The following is a 25,472-nucleotide window of genomic DNA, read 5'->3' on the forward strand; positions in this document are numbered from 1 at the left end:
CTCTCTCTAACTCTCCTCTCTTGGTCGGCAAAAGCAAGAAATGAGCTGAGAAAAATGTTTGATTCAAGCATACCAAGGCTCTAACATGTTATAACAAGGGCCCACTAACAATGGCAAAACGGTAATTAAGTCCAACTCTTCAATTAGCTTATTTTAATCTAATTTAATCATACCTAAACAGTTTTCAGGTAAATATACCGTAAAATCACATTAATTATGAGGGTCATGGAACATCAGTCGATTTCTAATTCGGCCGCCGATAAGGCCTTCAATTAGCAGTTTAAACATACAAACAGGAACAGATAGTCAAACAGTCAAACAGATAGAACACAATTTAACACACACATACTCAGTCAATTCGATTCCAGTTTTCAGTCAGTCAGTTCAGTACCTTAGGTAGTTCAATTATCAGTCAAAATCAGTCTCGGTTAACAGTAATTAGCGGTTAATCAGTCATTAATCGGTAAACAGTATGAGGGTTGTTACAGTCTCCCCTCCTTATAAAGAGTTTAGTCCTCTAAACTCGAGTTACCTTCATTCTGGAAGAAAACAGGATTCAGTGGGAATAGTTCAGGATATCTTTTAGCCATGTCATCTTCCCTTTCCCAAGTGGCATACATACCACCATGGTTCTCCCAGTCAACTTTCACTAGCGGGATCTCTTTGTTTCTCAGTTTCTTGATCCGTCTGTTAACAATCTGTATAGGACGTTCCTCGTAAGTGTAGTCATCACTCAGCACTATACGAGTAGGCTCAATTACATGGAAGGGATCCCGGAGGTAGTCTCTCAACATCGAAATGTGGAAGACGTTATGCATATGCTCCATTTCAGGAGGGAGCGCAACTTGATACGCCACCGGATTGATTTTCTCAATAATCTCATACGGTCCGACATATCTCGGCGCTAACTTGCCTTTGACTCCAAAACGAGTCTGGCCTTTCATTGGTGTCACTTTCACAAAAACGTGATCACCCACTTCATACTCTCTGTCCCGTCTTCTGACATCTGCATAACTTTTCTGTCTACTCTGTGCAGTTTTCAGTCTTTGCTGTATCAGTTTCACTTTTTCAGTTGTTTCATACACAATCTCGGGCCCAAGCAACGGCCCATCTCCAACTTCTGCCCAGCAAATCGGAGATCTACATTTTCTGCCATACAATGCCTCGAAAGGCGCCATACCAATACTCGAATGGTAGCTGTTATTGTAGGCGAATTCAACTAATGGCAGATGACTTTCCCAGTCTCCCTGAAAATCAAGGATACACATTCTCAGTAAATCCTCCAGAGTTTGGATGGTCCTTTCTGACTGTCCATCTGTCTGAGAATGATAGGCACTACTCAGCCTTAATTCAGTACCCAATGCAGTCTGTAGACTTTGCCAAAACCTCGATGTAAACTTCGAATCCCTGTCAGAAACAATAGACACAGGCACTCCATGCAGTCTTACAATTTCATCAATATAGATAACAGCCAATTTGTCCGCATTATAGATTGTCTTGACAGGTAAGAAGTGAGCAGATTTGGTTAGTCTATCAACAATAACCCAAATTGAATCCATACCTTTTCTGGAGCGAGGTAATCCCACAATGAAATCCATCGTGATATGCTCCCATTTCCACTCTGGTATAGGTAAGGGTTGCAATAATCCGGCAGGTCGTTGATGTTCAGCTTTGACCTGTTGACAATGAAGACATTTGGACACAAAGTCGGCAATTTCCTTCTTCATCCCCGGCCACCAGAAATTCTGTTTCATATCTTGGTACATTTTCGTGTTCCCTGGATGGATAGACAGTTTCGAATTGTGGCCTTCTTGCAGAACTCTTCTTTTCAGTTCAGTGTCATTTGGTACACACAGTCTTTCTTGAAATTTCAGTACATTATTCTCAAATTTGAATCCGGGTCTCGGTTTGGATTCTCTTTCTTCGATGATCTTTTTCAAGAAGTCATCCAGTTGTTGTTTCTCTTTAATCTCTTCAATCAGTGCTGGTTGGGCAGAAATAGCAGCTAAGGTTCCACCTTGTTCTCCCAAAACAATTTCAATTTTAGACTTTTCAAGGTCACAAAGTAACTCTTTCTGTCCGGTAAGCAAACATGCTAAGTTTCCAATCGATTTTCGGCTCAATGCATCGGCAACGGTATTGGCTTTTCCCGGATGGTACAATATCTGTAGGTCATAGTCTTTAATCAGTTCTAGCCATCTCCGCTGTCTCATGTTCAGTTCTTTCTGTGTGAAGAAATATTTCAAACTCTTGTGGTCGGTATATACTTCACATGTTACCCCGTATAGGTAGTGACGCCAGATTTTCAGTGCAAATACTACTGCAGCAAGTTCCAGATCATGGGTCGGGTAGTTCTTTTCATGTGGTCTCAGTTGTCGGGAAGCATAAGCAATAACTCTCCCATTCTGCATTAAAACACATCCCAAACCCTTATGAGAAGCATCACTAAACACAGTATAACCATCCGTACCTGAAGGTAAGGTCAGAACAGGTGCAGTCACTAATCGAGTTTTCAACTCCTGGAAAGCAGATTCTCTTTGGTCAGTCCAGTCAAATGATGTCCCCTTCTGAGTTAACTGAGTCAATGGTAGAGCAATTTTGGAGAAATCTTTGACAAATCTTCTGTAATATCCAGCCAATCCCAAAAAGCTTCGGACTTCAGTCACATTTGTCGGTCTAGGCCAGTTCACTACAGCTTCAATTTTCTGCGGATCAACAGAAATTCCATCTTTGCTAACAACATGCCCCAAAAACATAACATGGTCAAGCCAAAATTCACATTTAGACAGTTTAGCATACAGTTTCTGTTCTCTTAAAGTTTGTAGGGCAAGTCTCAGATGATGTTCATGTTCTTCTATACTCTTGGAGTAAATCAATATGTCATCAATAAATACAACAATAAAGTTGTCAAGGTATGGTTTAAAGATTCTGTTCATGAGGTCCATAAATGCAGCTGGTGCATTCGTGACTCCAAAAGGCATAACTAAAAATTCGTAATGTCCATACCTCGTTCTAAAAGCAGTTTTATCAATGTCTTCCGGCTTAACCTTCAGTTGATGATATCCGGATCTAAGATCAATCTTGGAAAATACTTTAGCACCCTGTAACTGATCAAACAGGTCATCAATACGCGGTAACGGGTATTTATTCTTTACAGTTACCTTGTTCAATTCACGGTAGTCAATGCACAGTCTCAGTGAGCCGTCTTTCTTCTTTACAAACAAAACCGGTGCACCCCATGGTGAGGTACTGGGTCTAATAAACTTCTTGTCTAACAGTTCTTGCAATTGCGCCTTCAATTCTTTCAGTTCAGTTGGAGCCATTCGGTAGGGAGCTTTAGAAACTGGCTGTGTTCCGGGAATCACGTCCACGGTGAATTCAATCTCCCTGTCAATCAAATCCCCTGGAAAATTGTCTGGAAAAACATCTGGGAATTCTCTGACTATAGGAATACAGTTCACATTAGCATTATCATCAGTAGATACAGTCAGTACAGAACACAAATATCCCTTACAGCCCTTTCTAATCAATTTTACAGCTTTCACAGATGAAATCAGATACGGGGGAGGTACTACTCCAACCCCATTAAACACGAATTCAGGCAGACCAGGTGGACGGAAAACAACTTGCTTGGTCACACAGTCAATAGTGGCATGATATTTTTGTAACCAATCCATTCCCAATATTATGTCAAAATGATCAATGTTCAATGGCAGTAAATCAATAAACAGATGCATATCCCCAACAATAATTTCACATGCGGGGTACATATAAGCACATGTCATGGATCCCCCTACAGGTGATGATACGGCTAGCAGATAGTTCATAGGTTCTAAGGGTCTATTCAGTTTCTGTGAGAAAGCATGCGATACATAAGAATGTGTAGACCCCGAATCAATCAATACATATGCATTTTGTGTACAAATAGAGAGAATACCTGACACAACGGTCTCGGTATTCTGCACATCTCCCGGTACTAGTGCGAACACTCGGCCTTGCCTCACAGGCTCTTTCCCGGTAGCTTTAGGATTCGGTTTTAGTGGAGCATTTGATGCCGCGCCGCTGGCTGCAGCTTTGCTATTGCCCTGAGGAGCGGAAGGACAATCTTTAACCATGTGGCCCACCTTGCCACACCTGTAACAGGCTCCAGATAGTTTGTAACAGACCCCTTTGTGCTTCTTGCCACATTCAGAACAGGGTGGTATGAACCCACTCCCTTGACTGGGGCTAGTTGTCGACCCCGTATTCTGTTTCTTGTTGGCTGGGTTGTGCTTGCCTTTCTTGAATTTGAAACCCTGCCTTTTACCATGCCATTCAGTTGTTGGTGTCTCAGATTGTTTCACTGCTGCAATGTTTGACTCGGCCATCAATGCCCGGTCGAGAACACCCACAAAAGTTGGTAGTTTCAAAACGTTTATTCGATCAAGAATTGCAACATTAAGGCCGCCCTCAAATTTCCTGGCCTTCTTATACTCAGTATCCACCATGTGCGGTGCATAACGGGCAAGTTCAGTAAATTTTGTTTCATATTCGGCAACCGACGTGGTGCCCTGTTTCAGTTGTTCAAACTCAGTTACTTTCCTATCCCTGACACACTGCGGGAAGTACTTTTCAAAGAATGACTCCTTGAACTGAGCCCAAGTCATAACAGTAGTTGTATCGCGGATCAACATCCACCACCTTCTAGCTTCTTCTTGCAAGGTGAAGGTAGCTAACAGTACTTTATTCGCTTCTGAGCACGGAAACACTTCAAATAGTTTCTCTGTTTCCAGAACCCAAGCTTCAGCTTTTAACGGTTCAAGGCCTCCCTGAAAGGATGGCGGTTTCATTTTGCTGAACTTCTGGGTCAGAGCAATAATATCCCCATCATTCACATTAACATTAGGTTCCGGCTGTACCGGAGGAGGAGGAGGTGGGGGCGGTTGGTTCTGTTGTTGTTCAAGTCTAGCAGTTATCAGTTCTATCATTCTTTCCATTCTTTCCATTCTTGCCTCGGTAGACGAGGATTCAGGTTCATTTGCATTGTCCATTTCACTATAAGCAGTTATAACAGTTTTAAACATAAGCAGTCATTTGTTTAACAGTTTACCACATTAGCACGTATTCAGTCATAACATAATCACACACTTATCATGCTCATGCGATGCCCTAATCACTTTTCTAGGACACCCTATAGCTCATTTGGACACGTGTGTGCGGTATAACTCGTGGTTAAGTATCGCTCTGATACCACTCTGTCACGACCCAAACCCGGCCCTATGGGTTTAGCACCGTAACCGGCCAGTAATCCGAGATTACCGAAGGCCTGCTTAACAGTAATACAGTAAAACAGAGTACAGGGCCTGGCGGAAGCCAATACAGTAAATAAATAATGTCCATTGAGCTGTGACAGTCTGTATGCCAAAAAGATTTTTCATACATTTATACATAACAGTACAGAACAGTATGCACGATATTTACAAGCATTCAGATTAGGGACTCGACCCTATATAACGGTACAGTAACATACAGTCTATACAGAACGGTAAAACAGTACAGAAGGGGGAATTCTTAAAACACCCCTAAGCCTTAGCAGGTAGACTCGGAACCTCGCGGTGAGGCACAAAGGCTGGCTTGACAAAACTGGAGTAACCCTGACGCCTCTAGCTGTGGTCTGGTGCCTGAACACCTACATATATATATGAGCAGTGAGCTAAAGCCCAGTGAATAACATAAAGCGTAAAGGGGTTTAGAATGAATGTCCTTACAGTAATGAAAACAGTTCATTTGAATCAGTATTTCAGTTGCTCAGTACAGTAAACAGTCATATGTGGTACATCCATTAGCATAACAGTAACAGTAGGTCTTAAAAGACCGAACAGTAATGATGGCCATCAGTCAGTAAACAGTAGTGGTTCCACAAGGAAACCGACAGAGATCTCTGTAACAGTAACAGTAACAGTAACAGTAAATCGTAGGTACTAAGGATGCCACAGTACAGTTCAGAAATAAAGGACATACATTCATTCAGTAAATAATACCAGTTCAGTAAACAGTTCAGTTCAGTATTCAAAAGATAATCAGTTGAACATATCTTTACACAATTGTTACTCACAGAGTTTGGGCTACGGTATGCTAGAGCGTGTCTCCCCAGTCGCCAACCCTACACAGTTCACAGGTTGAACACACTAAGCTACACAGTTGGGAAATCTCATAACTTAATCCCTAATTTGCCTTGGTGTGTTCTACATCGATATCCTCATCAAGATGTCTTAAACTAGGCCTAAGAATGCCTAGGATGGGATGAGGATGCAAAAATACGCTTAGAAAACATTTTCAGAAATTTCAGTGAAACAGGGTCCCGCTCGAGCGCAGGTTTCCCCGCTCGAGCGTACAGGCAAACAAAGGTCCCCGCTCGAGCGTGTCATCCAGTCCTCCGCTCGAGCGCCCAATAATCCGCTCGAGCGGACTGTTCTACAGTGCAAGATGCTGGAAGCTCGATTTTACCGCTCGAGCGGCACTACCCCCGCTCGAGCGGACGACTGAAATCTGGAAATCCCAGATTCGAGCTCCAGGTTCAAAACCAAGCTTAGATGCATAAAATTCGATCCTCTTGGGCCAATTTTCTGGAAAACTCTTTTAAACACATAGAATAACATATTTCAAAACTCAATTTAGGAAATCAAAGCCCAAGGGTGTTTAATTCAAACCCAATTTCCAACCATTTTCCAAGAACAATCCTCAAACATGACATGCATGACCTTAAATCATTTTTAAAGCTTCAATGCTGTTTCAAAAGAGCTCAAACCTTCAAAAACAAGATGAACTCATGGAGTATGACCAAAAGATGGACATGCATGTGAGGTATTATGAACTACAACCTCAAAACTTCAAGAATGGCAACATGCATGCAACAATTAAGCTTCAATTCAACCAGAATGAACCAAAACATGACTAAGAAGACAATGGAGCTACCTTTAGTCTTGTATTTCAAGAAGGGAGCTCAAATATGCAATCACTTCAACAATTCTTCAATTACCAAGCAATTTACCAGCAAAATCAACAAGAACAATTCTCTCTCTCTCTAACTCTCCTCTCTTGGTCGGCAAAAGCAAGAAATGAGCTGAGAAAAATGTTTGATTCAAGCATACCAAGGCTCTAACATGTTATAATAAGGGCCCACTAACAATGGCAAAACGGTAATTAAGTCCAACTCTTCAATTAGCTTATTTTAATCTAATTTAATCATACCTAAACAGTTTTCAGGTAAATATACCGTAAAATCACATTAATTATGAGGGTCACGGAACATCAGTCGATTTCTAATTCGGCCGCCGATAAGGCCTTCAATTAGCAGCTTAAACATACAAACAGGAACAGATAGTCAAACAGTCAAACAGATAGAACACAATTTAACACACACATACTCAGTCAATTCGATTCCAGTTTTCAGTCAGTCAGTTCAGTACCTTAGGTAGTTCAATTATCAGTCAAAATCAGTCTCGGTTAACAGTAATTAGCGGTTAATCAGTCATTAATCGGTAAACAGTATGAGGGTTGTTACAAAAAGGCACATTGGGTGGGAGCAAAAAATTTGAATTCAAATTGGTGCAAAATTCAAATTTTTTTCTACAATAATATTTTTTTTGGAAAAATTCAAAAAAACTTTGTCAAAAAATTAATGCTAGGACCCAATCCACAACCCGCACCCAGCCCGGCTCGGTCGGCCGGACGGACGACTGCGACGGCGCACGTGTGTGGTGGTTTAAGCCAATCCACAACCTGCACCCGGCCTGGCTCGATCGGCCGGACGGACGGCGACGCATGTGTGTGGTGGTTTGAACTAAAACTCACTTTGTCCATAACTCCTCCCTTCTACAAACTTGGAGTGTCCCCAAGTTTGTCCCCCTAGAGCTTATATACTCACATAAGCTCTATTAAAGTTTTAATGTGGGACAACCATTTTAAGATAACCCATATTTGACTCTTTAATTTCCCATTTGAACAAACTCGAAATCGACGTCAACTTCTCATTCACTCATAAATGGTTTTGACGTCTTCACCGTGACTTGCCATGCGATAAGAAACACGTCACCTCTTTGGATCCACCCCAAGACATGTGGGCGCCACTCAAATTTGGGCTTAAAGTTGGCCCAAAATAAGACTATAAAAACCATAATTTCCAAAAAAACTATACTCTTTGATTTTTACCCTATTTTCTGTCTCTAGTGTTCTATCTGAATTTCTATTCTAGTCTCTCTTGGCTCACACTAATTCGAAATTTGCACTGAAATGAGGTTGGGTAGGATTTTGTTCTATTTTGCTATTTATATATCTTGGTTGACATTCTTAATGAAATAATCCATTTTTACATTAATTAATATAGTATTTTGTAACCATGTTGTTGCTTCCATGACTTGTTCTTAAATTGTTGCAATATATTTCATGAGAAATTTTGGCATTAAAATTATAGGGCCAATTATGTCATTTGAATTTTGATTGCATTTAAGATGTTTGTAAAAATGCATAGTTCGTTAGCAATTTAAACAAAAGTTTTGGAACTATATTTTCATTGCATTTAGATGTTAACAACTTGTGATTGACTTAACATGTTCATAGAAGATTAATCCCAAAATATATTTAGTGATATTCACATGAAGTAACTATAACTTCCCAACTATAATTGCAGGGTGATAAGCACTTACCACTAAATAAAAGTGTAAGGCCTACAAGAAGACAGCTACATCTGATTGTTCAGCCAACCTAGTAACATCTGCAGGAATGACAGAGCTGCGGATAATTGTAGGGGCCACTTCAGCACTGCCTATAGCCGTATTAGCATTGGTTATCTGTCGATCCTTCAAGGCCGGCATGGAGATGATTGGGGATTCGACGACCGCTATCTTCAAGGCAGAGGTTGGAGACCATGCAGCAGTAGTGGAAGAATCTAATCGACTTTTTTTTTCAGACCTCTACCGATTGGTTATGAGGACACTTGCCCGATCTCTGGCCAAAGGTTGGGGGCAACGTTCTCAACAGTTGCCATGATAGGAGAAGAAAATGAATCATCTACTGCTACAATCGGTGATCATTAGGGCTGATCAGATACAGCAGGATCAGAAATAGCCTGGGAGGCTGAGGGTGACTCAGCAGCCCTTTGACGCTTTCTAGCGACAACAATCTCCAAAAAATTCTTTAGTGGCATCGCATGATGTTTGAAATAGTAGCCTCCGAACTAGATGACTCTTCTTGAGGTTGTTCTTCTTCAGGTGCTACTTCCTCGATGTTCTCCCGAAGATGAGGAAGAATATAAAAATCAAAGCCACTGTCAGCACTAAGATTTATACCGTCAGTCACGATCATGGTACCATAGTAAGGAATGTACGAAAGCAGCACGTAGGCAACTTGACCTTGGCCTTACTGTTCTGGTGGCCCTTTGTAAGACCAAGCTTGTTGTAGAAGAGGGAGGTTCACTTGATCTTTCCACTCGCTAGGATTAGAAAAGACCTTAGGAGCTGCAAAAAATGACAAGAAAGCATTAACAAACTGCAATCAGAAAGGACGACATCACAGGCAAGTAGAAAGATAGAGGATAACCTGGTCAACCAATGACCTTGAAAATATATCAAATTCGATTAGCACTAGGAGTGAATTCCATATTCCCCTCTATTATTACAAACAAATCGTTGACATCCTTGCTAGAGTCAGGAAGCATCTGAACAAGTTGACACTTCGCTGATCTGGGCTTGAAGTAAAACTTCGACTTTTCTTTGGAAGTAAGGACAAAATTATAACAATATCTAATCTCCAAAAGGCATAGATTGATCCCTAAGATATCGTTCAAGACAACCACGCCCATAACTATTCTAAAAAAGTTGGGGAAAAGTTAGGAAGGACGTACCTCATAAAAATGAAACACCTCTCTGAGAAGAGGATGTAGGGGGAATTGAACTCCTCCCTCAACTATGTTTATCAAAGGGAGAGGAATTCGTTCCTTAGATCCCTCCGAGATACTATCACCAGAATAAGGAGACAGACGACAACATCATCAAAAAAGTTATACAGAGTTCTAAACTCCGTAATACTTTCCTTGGACTCAAAGAAACATCTCAGGCAATTCATGGTGAAAATAAAAGAAACCAGCAGAAGAAAAAGCAAAAAGAAATTCAAAATCACAATAAGCAAACAAGAGAAAAAACTTACAAGGATTATAGACTAAAACTTCAGGCGAAGGACAGAGGAATGCGTATAGGGTTTTGAGAAGACGATGAACAAGGAGGTGAAGAGCAAGAGACAACCCCTTAATTAATATGTCAGAAGCGAGATGGCACATTGAAAGACGAAGTGACGGGCTTCATCATTTAATTTAAAACTACTCAAAAAGACGCATATCATAGGCAGGGGTATCGACCCGGATTCCGACTAGATCGGCCACGATGTCTTTGGCAATCCGCTACAAAGGATCCCCGAAAAGGGGTAATTGTTGAGAGGTGAAAACATTGACCCAAAGCCCAGGGGTAAAAACATTGGCCCAAAACCCAAGCCTAGCCAAGTAGGACAGATCAGGAGAAAAGCCCAATTCATCACTAGGTCCATAAAATAAAGAGACAGTGTCACGTGACCAAAGCTTAAGTAAAATCGTCTTTCAGAAGGAGATCTGCAGAATGCAGGGACGCACTTCGATCCATTTATAATCAACGGTGTGGACCACAATTGTCAGAGCTAGGGGCATAGGCTTAGCCTACCCAAACGACACAACTATCGATGATCTAAATCTAACAGGCGAACAATTGGCAAGTTGACCATAGACATCTAAACTGATCTAAGTCGCCTACCTCAAGGTGATCCAGCGATAAAGGATCAAAACAACCTGGCCACTTGCCTGACCAAAGTCTGGTTGTAAGTAGAGCCCTCGGATTACGATGATCATCTAATGGCCGAAGCCCAAGACGATAGCACTATAAAAGGAGGAATAAGAAAAGCAAAGAGGGTAAAAAAAACAAGTCTTTCTTCTCAACAAAATACAATATGACTGGTCACCATTCTGACTTGACCGTTGGAGGATCCTCCTTACTATCCCTGGTCGGGAGTGATCACTAACAAGTTGGTTTCTGTTTTCAGAGTAAAGGAAGGAGCACTTCATCTCACTTTCTCTGTGGAGAAAATTTCTACCTTCCATAGAATCCATTTTGAAGTCTAAGTTTTCACCGGTTATTGGCCCTACCTTTTTGTTGCTACTTTGTGCAAATCTGGAAAAACTGAAATCTTTTAATTTTTGAAAACAAATTTACTCCTTGATAACACAATATTTATAACATCCAAAGATTTGGTTCTGAAATAAAAGATGTTTTTAAATGCTCTATTGTTTATCCTTCAACTAATTTGCTGGTTGTGTGGACTCCTCCCTTTGCAGGAAAATTGAAGATGAACATGGATGGCAGCTCGGGAGGTGACCTAAACGATGGCTATTTGAGGGCTGATCTGCGATGAGAAAGGAATTTGGCTTTGCGACTTCAACAGAAAACTTACCAACTATTCAAGCATTGAGGCAAGAATCTAGGCTATTTAACGAGGTTTGACAATTGCTTTTGAGAAGGGCTACAAGAATATGATCATTGAGACCGATTTTGTGAAAGCCATTAACTTGCAGAAGGAGAAAGTTAAGGTTATTTCTTCTCTTCGAATTTTGGTGGAAGACTCTAAGTTCCTCATCTGAAGATGCGGCTAAACAATTCAACATGCCTTAAGAGAGGGCAACATGAGTGCCGATGGTTTGGCTAAGCTGGGCACAGATCAAGATAAATCCCTGATTGTCATAGAAGACCCCCAAATGTGATCCGCAACCAAGTTATGGCTGATTTGATTGGACAAAGCTACCTTAGAAAGGGGCCTAATGGTTCTTAGTTTCTCTTCTTTTTTTTTGTTTTTTTGTTTGCATGTTTCATCTGTTTTAAATTTTCTGATGTACCAAAAAAAAAGAAAAAAAGAAAAAAAGAGAAAAACTTATGAATCCTCCAAAAACTATTATTGAATTTTGATTGGGGGGTTAGAGCATCTCTATCAGTTCCCTTATAATAGCTAATTCTTCAGAAATTCTTCTCCAACAGATCCCTTATACCATCCCTTATATGTAGGATTGCTACAGTGACTTCCTATTTGTAAGGAGTCATTGTAGCTCCCTTATATCTGATAAATTCTTATTTTATTTCGTTGAAGGCTTGAGGAGAAGTCCCTTAGATGTCTCTCCGGACATCTCCTCGGACATCCGTCTGGATATTCGTGAGTGCCCTGTAGCTAAGGAAGAAAAATGCTCAAAAATGACGTAACCGGTTGTCCACCCGAACATCCGACCGGTCAGCCTCTCGGACGTCTGGCCCGTGCCTTTGCTTTTGTTGCTTTCTTCTGTAATTGATTGACTTTAAAGGCAGTGCTATAAAGCCTCCATTTTTGACTTCAAATGATATTGTTTAATTATTTTAGGGCAAATTACACAAATAGTCTCTTCAGTTTGAGACTCGTGTCACTTTGGTCCATGACTTTTCAATTGTAACATATTTGACATTGAATTTTCAATCTTGTTTTAAATAAGGACAATTGAAGGTAACATTGTTTAATTTCAAGGGCAAAATAGTTAATTTAATAAAATATAAACTAATTTGACAAAAATAAATGTCAAAAAAATATTTTTATTTTTTTAAAAATTATTTTTATCCACCAATGAAAAAATTATGTAAAATTGATAAAAATTACATAATTAATTTTACATGATCATCATCCAAACACATAATATTAATTTGGTAAAAAAAAAATGTCTAAAAGATTTATCAATTTTACATAATTTTATTTTTAGTGGGTATAAATAATTTTTAAAAATTCAAAAATATTTGTTTGACATTTATTTTTGTCAAATTAGTTTATATTTTATCAAATTGACAATTTTACCCTTGAAAAATCTAATGATATCTTCAATTGTCTTTATTTGGAACAAGATTCAAAATTCAAGATCAAATGTATCACAATTGAAAAGTCAGGACTAAAATAACACAAGTCCCAAACTATAAGGACTATTAATGTAATTCACCTATTATTTTATTATTGAAAAATATTCAAATTTATTATTCAAATTTAAAAATAATTAAAAAGATTATTTTAATAGAATAGGACAAGAATAGAGAATTTGTTGAAGAAGTTGGATGGAAAAATAATTTTTAAAATAAGAAATAAATTTTTTAATAATAATAATTCTTAAAATAGGAAATTTTTTTTAATAATAATAATTCTTAAAATAGGAAATAAATTTTTTAATAATATTTTTGGGTAAAATTTAGGCAAGCTGCTCTTCTTCAATGTGATATGATGTAGCCAATTTTGCTCCGCAGATCCTTCTCCTCTCTTCTCTCTTTCGACCTCTCTCTTTGTTATCTTTACCTTTGCTTTGTCCATCTCTATCTCCACCCGGTCATCCATGCGTCACACTATCTCTCGCGCAGATCCCTCCATCTCTATCTCCACAGATCCTCCCTGCCTCTCTCTTCCCTCTGTTTTATCTCTCTCTAAACCCTAAACCCTTTGGATCTCTCTATATTCGATCCATCTGACAAACCCGAAACCATTGAAATCGACTCCTTCAAATCGTCTTTCAGATGGAGAAGATGAAGACGAAGTACAAACAAACCCTAAGACAAAGCAAGCAGATGAAGAAGATGAACAAGACAAAAGCTTGAGATTGCTGAAATCGTCTGAAATCCATCACGCATCTTCAAATCGAGGTATTTATTTTTTTGAAATCTTCTCTCTGATGATGGAGAATTGCTTAAAATTTGGCACAAACTTTGGCATTGCCATAATTTGGCAGCCAATATAGCTTTTTGCCAATTGTTGCCAAAATTTGGCAATGCCAGCTCCATTGGCAGCCCACTGTGGATGTTCATATGTTAAACCTTTCATTCTTTGTTATGTAGGCTTATTACTATTATGTACTCATGATCGTTATGTTTATTTATTCCTTTTTTATTTAAAAATTAACAATATTAAACCTCATTAGGTTAAGTCGTGGTAAGTTAACATAATTTCTTAAAATTGTTGTCTATCCTAATTTGTTTCGCCAGTAAGAGTTATTTTCTTATTTTACAATGTTTAAATTAAATATCGTTAGGTTAAGTGCTGTTATGTTAATTTAAAATTTTAAAATGCATGCCAATCCTTATTATTTTACCAATTTTAAAAACTGACAATAATATTTATGGTCATTGTACATGCAGGAGATAAACAATTCAATGATTGTAAATTTTATTTTACGCAATTAGAGTCCACTTTTTATTGATATCTTATATTTGTTATAAAAATGTTACAAAAGTACATAGTAATTTAACACAAACATGGTTCTTTCTAGATAAAAATTCTTAAGATATAGAAAGAGTTGATTTACTCATAAAACTGTGAAAAGAGGGGGCCAATCTTTGTATACTCTCATGATGTGGCATTTTGAAAATGTAAGTATTTAGAATGGCACGTAAGCACCGATTAGTTGAGAGTAAAAGATTTGGGTTAAACTTTACTTTTATTACTGTACATTAGACGAGGTTAAGAAAGAAAGACAAAGTAATTTTGTATTATTACGTAGATGTCTGCTCAAAGCCTTTTAGGTAAAGGGTGACATATGGATGGGTTGGGTTGGGTCAGGTGAAGATGGGTCTTGTGGTTAAATGGATTAACCCTGAACCTGCCCAATTAGCAAACAAGTTATACTTGGACAGATTTAGCTGTGCACTGGTTGGGCACATGGACCCATTTTGATCAGTTTAATTACTTATCTCTGCCAAGAACCATTTTTAGCTGACCATTTTATGAGTATCTTTTTTTGGATCCAATCCATTTTCGTGGCCCGACCCATTGGCTAAGATTTGTTTTCCCATTCCTTGGTACAATTGTTCTAGTGGCTAGCCTGTTGAACACTATAATTACAAGTGGGTGGTTTAATTAAAAATTCCTAGTGAACAGAATAGCAGAAACTTTTTCTCTTGTTCTTGGTCTTAAATGTTTAAGTAAATAAAAAGTATTACTGCTGTAAGGTCAACCTTGTTTTTGCTTTAAGCAATATGCGGCCCAAAGTTCAATTGTTACACTCATGTGATGAGCCAAATTGACACTGTTTCACTCATGTGGTGTTCTCACTGGCTAAGTCTCATGGAGGGTTCCTGAATGTCCATCATAAAGATGCTGAAAAAACAAATAGAATCCAATTATTTATTTATTATTTTTATTTTTTTATACATCAATTGGGGTTGGATGTTAGTTGTTAAGGGAAGGGGAACCACAAAGAGTGTCAAACTCTTCCCCATAAGATTTGAATTCAAAACCTCACACTACGAAGTGGTGCCGCACAATCACAAGGCCAAGGCCGTTGTTAACTAGAAACTAATTTAGTGCATTGATTTCTTCTTTTTGGTAATTTCAAGTTAAACAATTTGGTTTTGACGTAGGACCAAGTGCTTTGGAATCACTATAATACTAGATCTAATACTAAACCTATGAAGCACGGGTACTTCAAAAATGTTGCCGTACAAGTACCGGGTACTTCTCGAGTGCGGGTACATGTACCGGTACGGCTGCACGCGTACCGGGTACGCAAAAAACGCACCGGGTACGTTTTATATGGTTAGTATACTAATGGGTACGCCATGGGTACACCATGGGTACGCCAAGGGTACGTTTTGGGTACTCCGGGGTAAAAATTGAGATTTTTTTATAAATTAAAGGGTACCGGAGCAGCCTTTTATGTCTATTTTAAAGAATTATAAAAATCTGGGGTTCTTTTGTAATAAATAAAACATAAATAAAAAATGAAACCAAATAAAATTAGGGTTCTTTACTCGCTCTATCATTCAATCATCTCAGCTCCTTCCAGATCTCATTCCGAAATACTCCAAGGCTGAAGAACTTCGAAGGTGCTAGGGTTCCATGTCTATTCGATCATCTCCTTCCAGAAATACTCCCAAGAGAGTTTGAAGAACACTTCGAAGGTGCGATTGAAAGGTTTAATCGAAGGTGCTGCTGATTGATTCTCTCATTTGAAGGTGCGATTGAAGAGCTAAGTTCATCTTCGATTCTTTCCCCTTTTCTTCTTCGATTCTTTATCCTCTTTCTTTCATTTTTTTTTTCCAGATTTTTGTGCTGTTTCTTCGCTGCAAACGATCGATTCTTCTTTTCTGTTTGGTTTTCTCTTTCTTTGATCCTTCATTTTCTTCATCTCCTTCATCATTTTTCTTGAACCTTTTTTTTTTTTCTTTCTGATATATGCCAGATTTTTGAACTAAAATCTGTCCAGATTTTTGAACTAAGATTTGTCCTTATTTTGTTTTTCTTTTGATATATGTCCAGCTTTTTGAACTTGAACTAAGATCTGTCCTTATATATATATATATATATATTTTTTTTTTCTGATATATGTCCAGTTATTTGAACTAAAATCTGTCCAGATTTGTTGAATTAAGATCTGTCCTTATTTTTTTTAAATTTTTTTTTTTTCTGATGTATGTCATATATATATGCAATATGATATTGGTTGTAAAGCTTGACGACAAATTAAAATCCCTTGACACCTTAAATTCTCTTTCGTGGCCGTTTATTTTGAGGGGGAGGGATGGGGGTTTTGTAACTGAAAAACAGAGCATTAATTTGTGATGCATAACCATTGGTTTTGAGTTAAGTTAAGTTATCTGTTTGCAATGCTTGATGTTGTGGGTGGATATGATCGATTCTTCTTTTCTCTTTAGTTTTGATATTTAATTTTAATTTGTAGGTTGGATCCTTTAACCATAATTATAAAAAAAATAAAAAAAAATATCGGCGTACCGCAGCCGTACCCGTATCATATTTTTTTGAGGTTTTTCCGTATCGGCGTACCCGCAATCGCACCCGCACCCGTACCCGCACCCGTGCTTCCTAGTACTAAACTCATGTAGGGAAGATTAGGAAACTTACAGAAATGCTCATTGCAGCTGGGGTTAATGGCTGATTAAGTAATGAAAAGTTAGGTGGCTTACCGAGTTAAAATCAATGCTACAATTGGTTTGATTTCAAACTGTGAGCTTGTTGGATTTTGTACTATTTTACGTGTTTGGGGTTGCGTTCAAAATGTCAAAAGGTCGGGGAAAGAGTTCTGTTTTATTGGTGTTTTAAGCATTTAATAGGGGCCCTTTTTGAAAGCTTTGATGATTTAACTCCTAAAAAATAGCCTGGCTTTCATGAGCAAGGAGAAGGATTCATAGGAACAAGATGGAGAATATTTTAGGTTTCTATCTGAGTTTATTCCTTCAGAACTGCACCTGAAGCAAGGTTGCCATACATTATACAAAGTTCCAAATTTTCTCAAAAAAATTTGGAAATCAATTCTATTGATTAGACTTATTGACATGCATGTCCCATATATAGGTTGTTGGGTTCTAATTCAACTTGGTCTGAAACTTCAGAAACAGAAACTGAGGTCCTTTGACTTGTTGAAAAAATCTAGATCATATAAATTTTCCATAAAACCATAACTTAGCATACAATACAACCCATGGACCAAAACCATAGCCCCTGTCAAGTGAATTTTGAAAATTAACAAATGATCCCTAACATTTAATCTAAGAAAGGCAAAGTTTTTAAAGGTGAATGCGTAATGTGAGGCGTTTTATCCCTCATGAGGTGAGGAGTAAGCCTTAAGGTATTGAGGCGTAAGCATTTCAAATTCTGAATTTTTATATTTAGTAAATATTTTAAAACAAAAAATAAATACATCAAAATTAAATATAAAGGTGTAAATACTTTTATGCTCAAGGCTCATTGCAGAGAATGAAGCTTTGCTTTATTAAAAGTGAAATCGGTATTCTTAGTTTTGGTGATTGAGCTTCTCACTGAGCATTAACTTTGTGTTTTTTCTTGATTAGTCATACTTAATTTTTCCTATAAAATATAGTTGTAAAATGGTTCTTTTTTATTTTTTGTATTTAAACCATCTACTAGAGTAAGTTTAATAAGACCCTAAGACAAACTCTTCATATGTGTACTCCTCACATGCTTATGCGTAAAAGACGTACAAGGCGCACCTAAAACACATGTCTCAGACTATGTGCACAAGCCTTTGGGGAGTAAAGCCTAAGAATCAAAGCCTTGAGGCGTTTTTTGTTAGCCTCGCCTCGAGGCGAGCATTGAGGCAGGCCTCAGTAAAGCCTTTTAAAGGTAATAAAAGATAAATAAAATTGCACAATAGGCTATTGAGCTACTACAAAAAGTAGAGGTGCGCAAATGGATAGATGAACTTGCAAACTGAACCAATCAGGTCTTCATAGTTGTGCTTGTTCGTTATGGGACAATTCTCCATTTGGTTTTGGATCCAAAAATTCTCATGATTGACGCTGTCGTTTCAGTTCTTGGTTTAGGGCTCAAGTAATGTGGAACAACTTGAGAACTAACCCCATGTATATATAATATAATATTTATTATAGATATAAATTTTTTTGATTTGTCTTGATTACCTTGGCTTTAACAATGTACAAAAATCATTTGCATAGCATGTGTTGTTGACTTTATGTTTGAGTATTTACAAAAATTTTAGTGGACAATTGAAGTGTTATAAAATGCGAGTAGAACTATGGGAGCCTGAAGATTTTCAGTTTTGGTTAGTTGTATTCCGTTCATTCATTGGTTTGGTTCTAGGTTTGGAATTTCCATAACTCGCTAGGTTCATTTGGTTTTGGGTCTAGCACTAACCCAACTGAACCCAACCCAACCAACCCATGCTCACCCCTACTAAAATTTTAAGTGGAGACTTAAAATTCAAATTATAAATTATTAGATGAAGTCTCAAGTATATTGTTTCTATATATTTATTGGATGTCTCTTAAACTTAATTTCAAAGAGTTTGACCATGTATTTTGCGGACTTTATGGTTAGGGATTTCTAAACTTTTCAGTGGGCAACTAAATATTTAATTCAAGTAGAATTGTTGGTCAACATGAAGCAACCTGAGTTTTTCATTTTGGGTGGAATGAGTTCCATTCATTGTTCCGTTTGGTGGTGTGTCCAAAATTCCCATAACCAACAAGGCCTGTTTGATTCTCGGTCTGGCGCTGACCCAACTGAATCGAAATTATTAAATGAAGTTTCGAGTACTAGCATACAAAATTTTAGAATTGCCATTTTTTTGTTAACATGCCCGACTTTATTCTCCACCACATTATGAGAAAGCTTGCCTTCAATGTAGTATTCTAGGAATAAAGAAAATAAATAAAAAGGAATCATGGCATGTATTCTTGGAAGATTTAAATTCCTTTTTTGTTTTTTTTTGGGACATGAAACTTCTGCTAGGAAGCAATAAGGATAGTATTATGGGCCTGAGTGTTTGGAAATAAAATCAGTGGCTTGAGTGATTTGTAGATCAGACTTGTAGATATTTGTATAGATATTTCTAGAAGACATTGTAGAATGTTCTTGTAGTTTGTAAGAAGGCTTCCATGGGAAGCTTCTACATACACTTTCTTGTGTGTTATAGAATGCTTCTAAAGAGCCTATAAAAAGGAAAGGGGCTCATTTGCTCCAATCAATCCAAGAGTTGTATAAGTCCCTTCAAAGTGAATACAGAGACATTCTCCCAAACTCTCTGTCTTCTCACTTGTCTTTCTTGCAAATTTGTGGGTTAGGCTGACTTAGCATCACCAAGCAAGACTTGTGATTGTGTAAGTGCCACACGGATAACTTGGAAATAAACAAGGCCGTGACATGTAGCTGGCAAAAAGAGAATGTCCAAGCTCCTACGGTTCCCTATAGCTATAACATATTTCATACAAAGAATAACTTATAAGTTAGTTTAAAATTTTTTATTTTTTATTTTTTTGTTAACTCATTACTTCTTTTGTTTTGTTTTTCATTTTTTTTAATAGTCCACTTCATTTTTAATAGAAGCACAAGATAGTCTTGACGATGGTGCTTTAACTATATTTGAGATCGATGGTGTTAGGAAGAGATATCGGCTCAATCGTTTTCATATAGTGGTTGAAGTAGAAATACTGTACAATAAAATCATGGAACATCCGAACAGTCATATATACACCCCTCTTCCAATTTTCCAAGTCAAGGAGGACAGTGGCAACGAGTGTACGGAAGAATTGCATTTTGTTGCCATACCTCAAAAGGGAGTTACAATTGAAGATTTTTTGAAAACATCGTCAAATAGAGATTCACTCTTTGATTCTCTCCATTCGGATTAATATAAGAAACTAATGAAAGAGATTATCAAAGTTGTTATTCATCTAAAGGACATAAGTGATTTAACAATCAAATTAGGTCTTCAAACTGTCACAGTATTACATGACAGACAATTTTCTCAACATTGTATTGCCAAATTTTTTGGTGTCAAAATTTTCAGTAAGTTGAAATTTTGCTAGTAAAAATGATTTATTTATTTACTTATTTATTTATTCTTATGGAATTTTTATCTTTATGTATTGTAATATAGGAAAGCAAAATAAGGTGTTAGGTTTTTGTAATTGGCAATCCTGTTTGATAAAATTCTTTTCAATTGTAATTTTATTTGATCTTTTATTTGAGTGAGGCTGTGAGTATTTAGATGCGATTCCAACCTGAATTGTGCTTATGCAGAGGAGTTTGTGATCTTAATCCTATCATGTTTGCCACTTCGCTGACTATGTCACGACCTTTCAGAAGTTTCACTCGCCTGCAAAAGTGCTGGGAGTTGTTTTTTTCTGCTCGAGCAACCATTCCTGTGTTCGAGCGTACACCCTGTTTAGTCTCATGCGTTTTAGTCACTCTGCTCAAGCGGCCATTCTTGCCCTCGAGCGGAGATCGCGGATCTGTTTGCTATAAAAGCTGTGGTTTAGTCAGGTGTTAGGGTACGACTTCCAGATCTTCTTCTTAGGTATTAGGGTTTTCTTTTGGAGCTTCTTTGCTTGTTTCCTTTGATATCTGTGAGAGTTTAATTATGAATTGAGTGGATTATGTCAAAGGGTTTGTTTAGTTTGTTTTATTCACTCAGCAGCATCGATATCAGTCTTCGTCCTCGTATAGATCAATTTGATAAATGCTAACAACTTTGATGAGGGAGTTATTACCTTATGAAAAATCTAAAATCCCGGATATATTGATTTGTGATTATGTACTAATTTTAAACAGTAAATAACAATCTCAATCAAACAATCAAAGACAAATTGACACAACAATTTTACGTGAAAAAATCACAATTGGAGCGCCTCCAATTGTGATAAAAAATCACGGGCTAAGGCCACAAAACAATTCACTAAGAAGGCACAAATGAATTACACAAGTGTACTCTCAATTTTCTAATGAATTCACGCTTGAATTGAACCGACCCCTGTGTGCCTCTTCCAGCCCCGTCTTCACCTTGGAATTGTCTTGCCCAACGTTGAATCCACAACGCCGATGTCGAATCCGCGACGATGAGCCACTCCGGAATCCACTAAAGCTTCAGGCTTATGTTCCACGGAACCCACCAATGCCGATATTAAATTTGTTGGCATTTATCAAATTGATCTATACGGGGACAAAGATTGATATCGATGCTGCTGAGTGAATAAAACAAACTAAACAAACCCTTTGATATAATCCACTGAATTCATGATTAAACTCTTACAAATATCAAAGGAAACAAGCAAAAAAGTTCCAAAAGAAAACCCTAATACCTAAGAAGAAGATCTGGAAGCTGTACCCTAAAACCTGACTGAACCGCAGCTTTTATAGCAAACAGATCCGCGATCTCTGTTTGAGCGCAAGAATGGCTACTCGAGCAGAGTGACTAAAACGCGTGAGACTAAACAGGGTCTACGCTCGAGCACAAGAATGGCTGCTCGAGCAGAAAAAAACAACTCCCAGTACTTTTGCAAGCGAGTGAAACTTCTGAAAGGTCGTGACATAGTCAGCGAAGTGGCAAACATGATAGGATTAAGATCATAAACTCCGCTACATAGGCACAATTCAAGTTAGATTCGCATCTAAGTACTCATAGCCTCATTGAAATAAAAGATCAATTAAAATTACAACTGAAAAGAATTTTATCAAACAAGATTGCCAATTACAAAAATCTAATAACTTATTTTGCTTTCCTATATAATAGTACATAAAGATAAAAATTAAATCCACAAGAATAAATAAATAAGTAAATAAATAAATCATTTTTACTAGCAGAATTTCAACTTACTGAAAATTTTGCCACAAAAAAATTTGGCAATACAATGTTGAGGAAATTGTCTGTCATGTAATAATGTGACAGTTTGAAGATCTAATTTGATTGCTAAATCACTTATGCCCTTTAGATGAATAACAATTTTGATAATCTCCTTCATTTGTTTCTTATATTGATCCGAATGGAGGGAATCAAAGAGTGAATCTCTATTTGACGATGTTTTCAAAAAATCTTCAATTGTAACTCCCCTTTGAAGTATGGCAACAAAATGCAATTCTTCTGTACACTCGTTGCCACTGTTCTCCTTGACTTGGGAAATTGGAAGAGGGGTGTATATATGACTGTTCGGATGTTCCATGATTTTATTGTACAGTATTTCTACTTCAACCACTATATGAAAATGATTGAGCCGATATCTCTTCCTAATACCATCGATCTCAAATACAGTTAAAGCACCATCGTCAAGGCTATCTTGTGCCTCTATTAAAAATGAAGTGGACTATTAAAAAAACAAAAAACAAAACAAAACAAAAGAATTAATGAGTTAACAAAAAAAATAAAAAATAAAAAATTTTAAACTAACTTATAAGTTATTCTTTGTATGAAATATGTTATAGCTATAGGGAACCGTAGGAGCTTGGACATTCTCTTTTTGCTAGCTACATGTCACGGCCTTGGTTATTTCCAAGTTATGCGCGTGGCTCCGAGACAATCACAAGTCTTACTTGGTGATTCTAAGTCGGTCTAACTCACAAATTTGCAAGAAAGGCAAGAAAGAAGACAAAAAGAGTTTGAGAGAATGTCTTTGTATTCACTTTAAAGGGACTTGGTACAATTCTTGGATTGATTGGAACAAATGAGCGCCTCTCCTATTTATAGGCTTCTTAAGAGCATTCTAGAACACACAAGAAAGTGTCATGTAGAAGCTTCCCATGGAAGCCTTCTTACAAGCTACAAGAACATTCTAGAATGTCTTCTAGAAATATCTATACAAATATCTACAAGTCTAGTTATATGTACAAGTATGATCTACTTCCAAAATCAATTTAAGACCAAATAAGAATCATAAAAAATACCCACTCATGGGCAACCCCTATTAACTCATGTCAGCAAATATGAAAATTGTCAAAATACCCCTAACCTAAAAATCCTAGAAAATATAAACTAATAATAAAATAGGACTATAATAATTCTAAAACATGATTATGAATGGTTCCTATCGGTTTTTCATTTTTCTTTGAAATCATGCCAATTTTCAAATATCGCCACTTTTTTGAATTTACTCTTTATTGAGTTTCTTATATTCTGCATCACATCTATTTATATATTTTTTAAAAAGAATTATACATTACATTATTCTTAAGAATTATACGTTGTTTTTAAGAATATAAGATATTTATGTCAAATTCTCAAACTTTGAAAATCAAACATTAGCAAATGTCAAAGTTTTGGTCTCATGTTTATATTTTTAGTGATAGACATGACCGATAAGTGACGACACGTCGTGAAATGAGTGTCAAACATGTGTCCAAAATTAATATTTTTAATTTTAATCAAGGACATGTAAAAAATAGTATTGAACACGTGTCTAAGAGTGTCGGTGTCCGAAATGGACACATCTGCTTCTTAGAAGTGTTCGTTCGTGCTTCTTAGAAGTGTTTGTTTGTGCTTCTTAGCTTATCCCACAAGCATTTTTACAGCCCTAACAAGACAACGGAGAGGAGACTAAATTTGCTTCGCTCGCCCCATCTCAACCCACCCTGTGCCAATTATATTTAATTAAATGACCTTTGTATGTATATCCATCCACATATGAATTTGATTTGTTAAATTTAGTAAGAGTAAAATAGTAAAACACTCATGTGTTTCTCAGTTTTTCTTTTCTCACCTTTTTAACACTTGTCTTTAATCTTTTTAACTCTTATTACTCATCAATCTCTGTCCCTCTTATACTACATCATCCCCCTCATTAGTATAATTCCTCTGAAGGGTGACAAATTACTTGCCAACCCCTTGCTCCTGACCCATCCTCGCCACCGCTTCGATGTTTCCCACCCCAACAAGGAACGGGGTGGGGATGGGGCCCTTCAAACCTTGCCTGTCTTGTTGTCATTCCTAATTGGAAACCTTGCCTTTGTAGACAAAAAACTTTCTTCTTGTTATTAAAATGCTTTTATTTCTTGGATGTTTTATGTTGGTTGGGGTTGAGGGTTGCGCTGCTATGGGACAAGATGGCAATGATAATTTCATCTGGCAATGCACTTAGCTGATCCTCCATGTAATTGCTCTTCTTGCAACGCTAATCATTGAAAACAAAAGCTAGTGACACACTTTGTTCCAACATATCAAACATTACTATGAAAAATAAAAATAACAAAATTCAAACCCATCGTGCAACATAGAGAAACAAAAGCTAGTGACACACTTTCTTTTGTTTCTCTATGTTGCATGATGGGTTTGAATTTTGTTATTTTTATTTTTCATAGTAATGTTTGATATGTTGGAACAAAGTGTGTCACTAGCTTTTGTTTTCAATGATTAGTGTTGCAAGAAGAGCAATTACATGGAGGATCAGCTAAGTGCATTGCCAGATGAAATTATCATTGCCATCTTGTCCCTCTTGACAATGAAAGAAGCAGCAAGAACTGGTGTGCTTTCCCTTGAATGGAAAAATTTGTGGAAGTTTTCCATGGGTAGTTTGAATTTTGATGCTTCCAATACAAAGGCGCGCATGCAACAAGAAATAGAAACAATGTCAATTGAAACTGAAAGGACTAAGTATATAAGTAGGGTAAACAAAGTCTCCAATTTGCATCAGGGCCAAAATATAGAAGAATTTAGAGTGTGCTTTGATTTGGATTAGAATTTTGCATGTGTCGTTGATAGATGAATTAACTTTGCAAAAGAAAAGAGTTTGAAAGCTTGAGTTGGACTTGAGAGGATAATTTGACGATTCTCAGTTTGAGGATTCTTGCCCTTTTCCGTTAAGCCAATTTGGTGTTCTAAGCTTTAATACCTTGACTTCCCTCTGCTTGAAATCGGTAGATTTGACAGAAGACGTTCTTGCACAATTCTTATCTAATTGTCCGTTGATTGAAGAGTTATCTTTGATGCATTCATGATCTTTGGTTAATCTAAAAATAGGTGGTCCTCTGAAGTTGAAGTAATTGGTGCTTAGCTACTGTTTCAGTTTACGAAATCTTGATATTTTGGCTACAAATCTCATATCATTTAAATACCGTGGGCCATGCATAATCAACAATCCTCTTAAGAATGTTGCCCTGCTCTCTGAAGT

At 37.3% G+C, this 25,472-nt stretch overlaps 1 protein-coding gene and 1 long non-coding RNA gene across 3 annotated transcripts in view; both read left to right on the forward strand.

The window, feature by feature from the left end:
• The window catches only part of LOC114297128 (uncharacterized), a 119,782-nt gene extending 94,605 nt beyond the window's left edge, over window positions 1-25,177 (forward strand). For both annotated transcript variants that reach the window (XM_082894609.1, XM_082894610.1), the window contains one exon: window positions 24,720-25,177. In XM_082894609.1, the coding sequence (XP_082750735.1) occupies window positions 24,720-25,040 (321 nt within the window). In that variant the 3' untranslated portion in view covers window positions 25,041-25,177. The remainder of the gene's footprint in view (window positions 1-24,719) is intronic.
• On the forward strand, window positions 13,306-16,586 carry LOC145802106 (uncharacterized). Its single transcript, XR_014344444.1, has 2 exons — window positions 13,306-13,748; window positions 15,887-16,586. It is a non-coding gene; the product is annotated as an uncharacterized LOC145802106 (long non-coding RNA).
• Window positions 25,178-25,472: the final 295 nt, after the last annotated feature.

This window comes from Camellia sinensis, chromosome 11, assembly GCF_055761805.1.
Source record: "Camellia sinensis isolate YWXY chromosome 11, ASM5576180v1, whole genome shotgun sequence".
In the NCBI taxonomy this organism is placed as follows: Eukaryota; Viridiplantae; Streptophyta; class Magnoliopsida; order Ericales; family Theaceae; genus Camellia; species Camellia sinensis.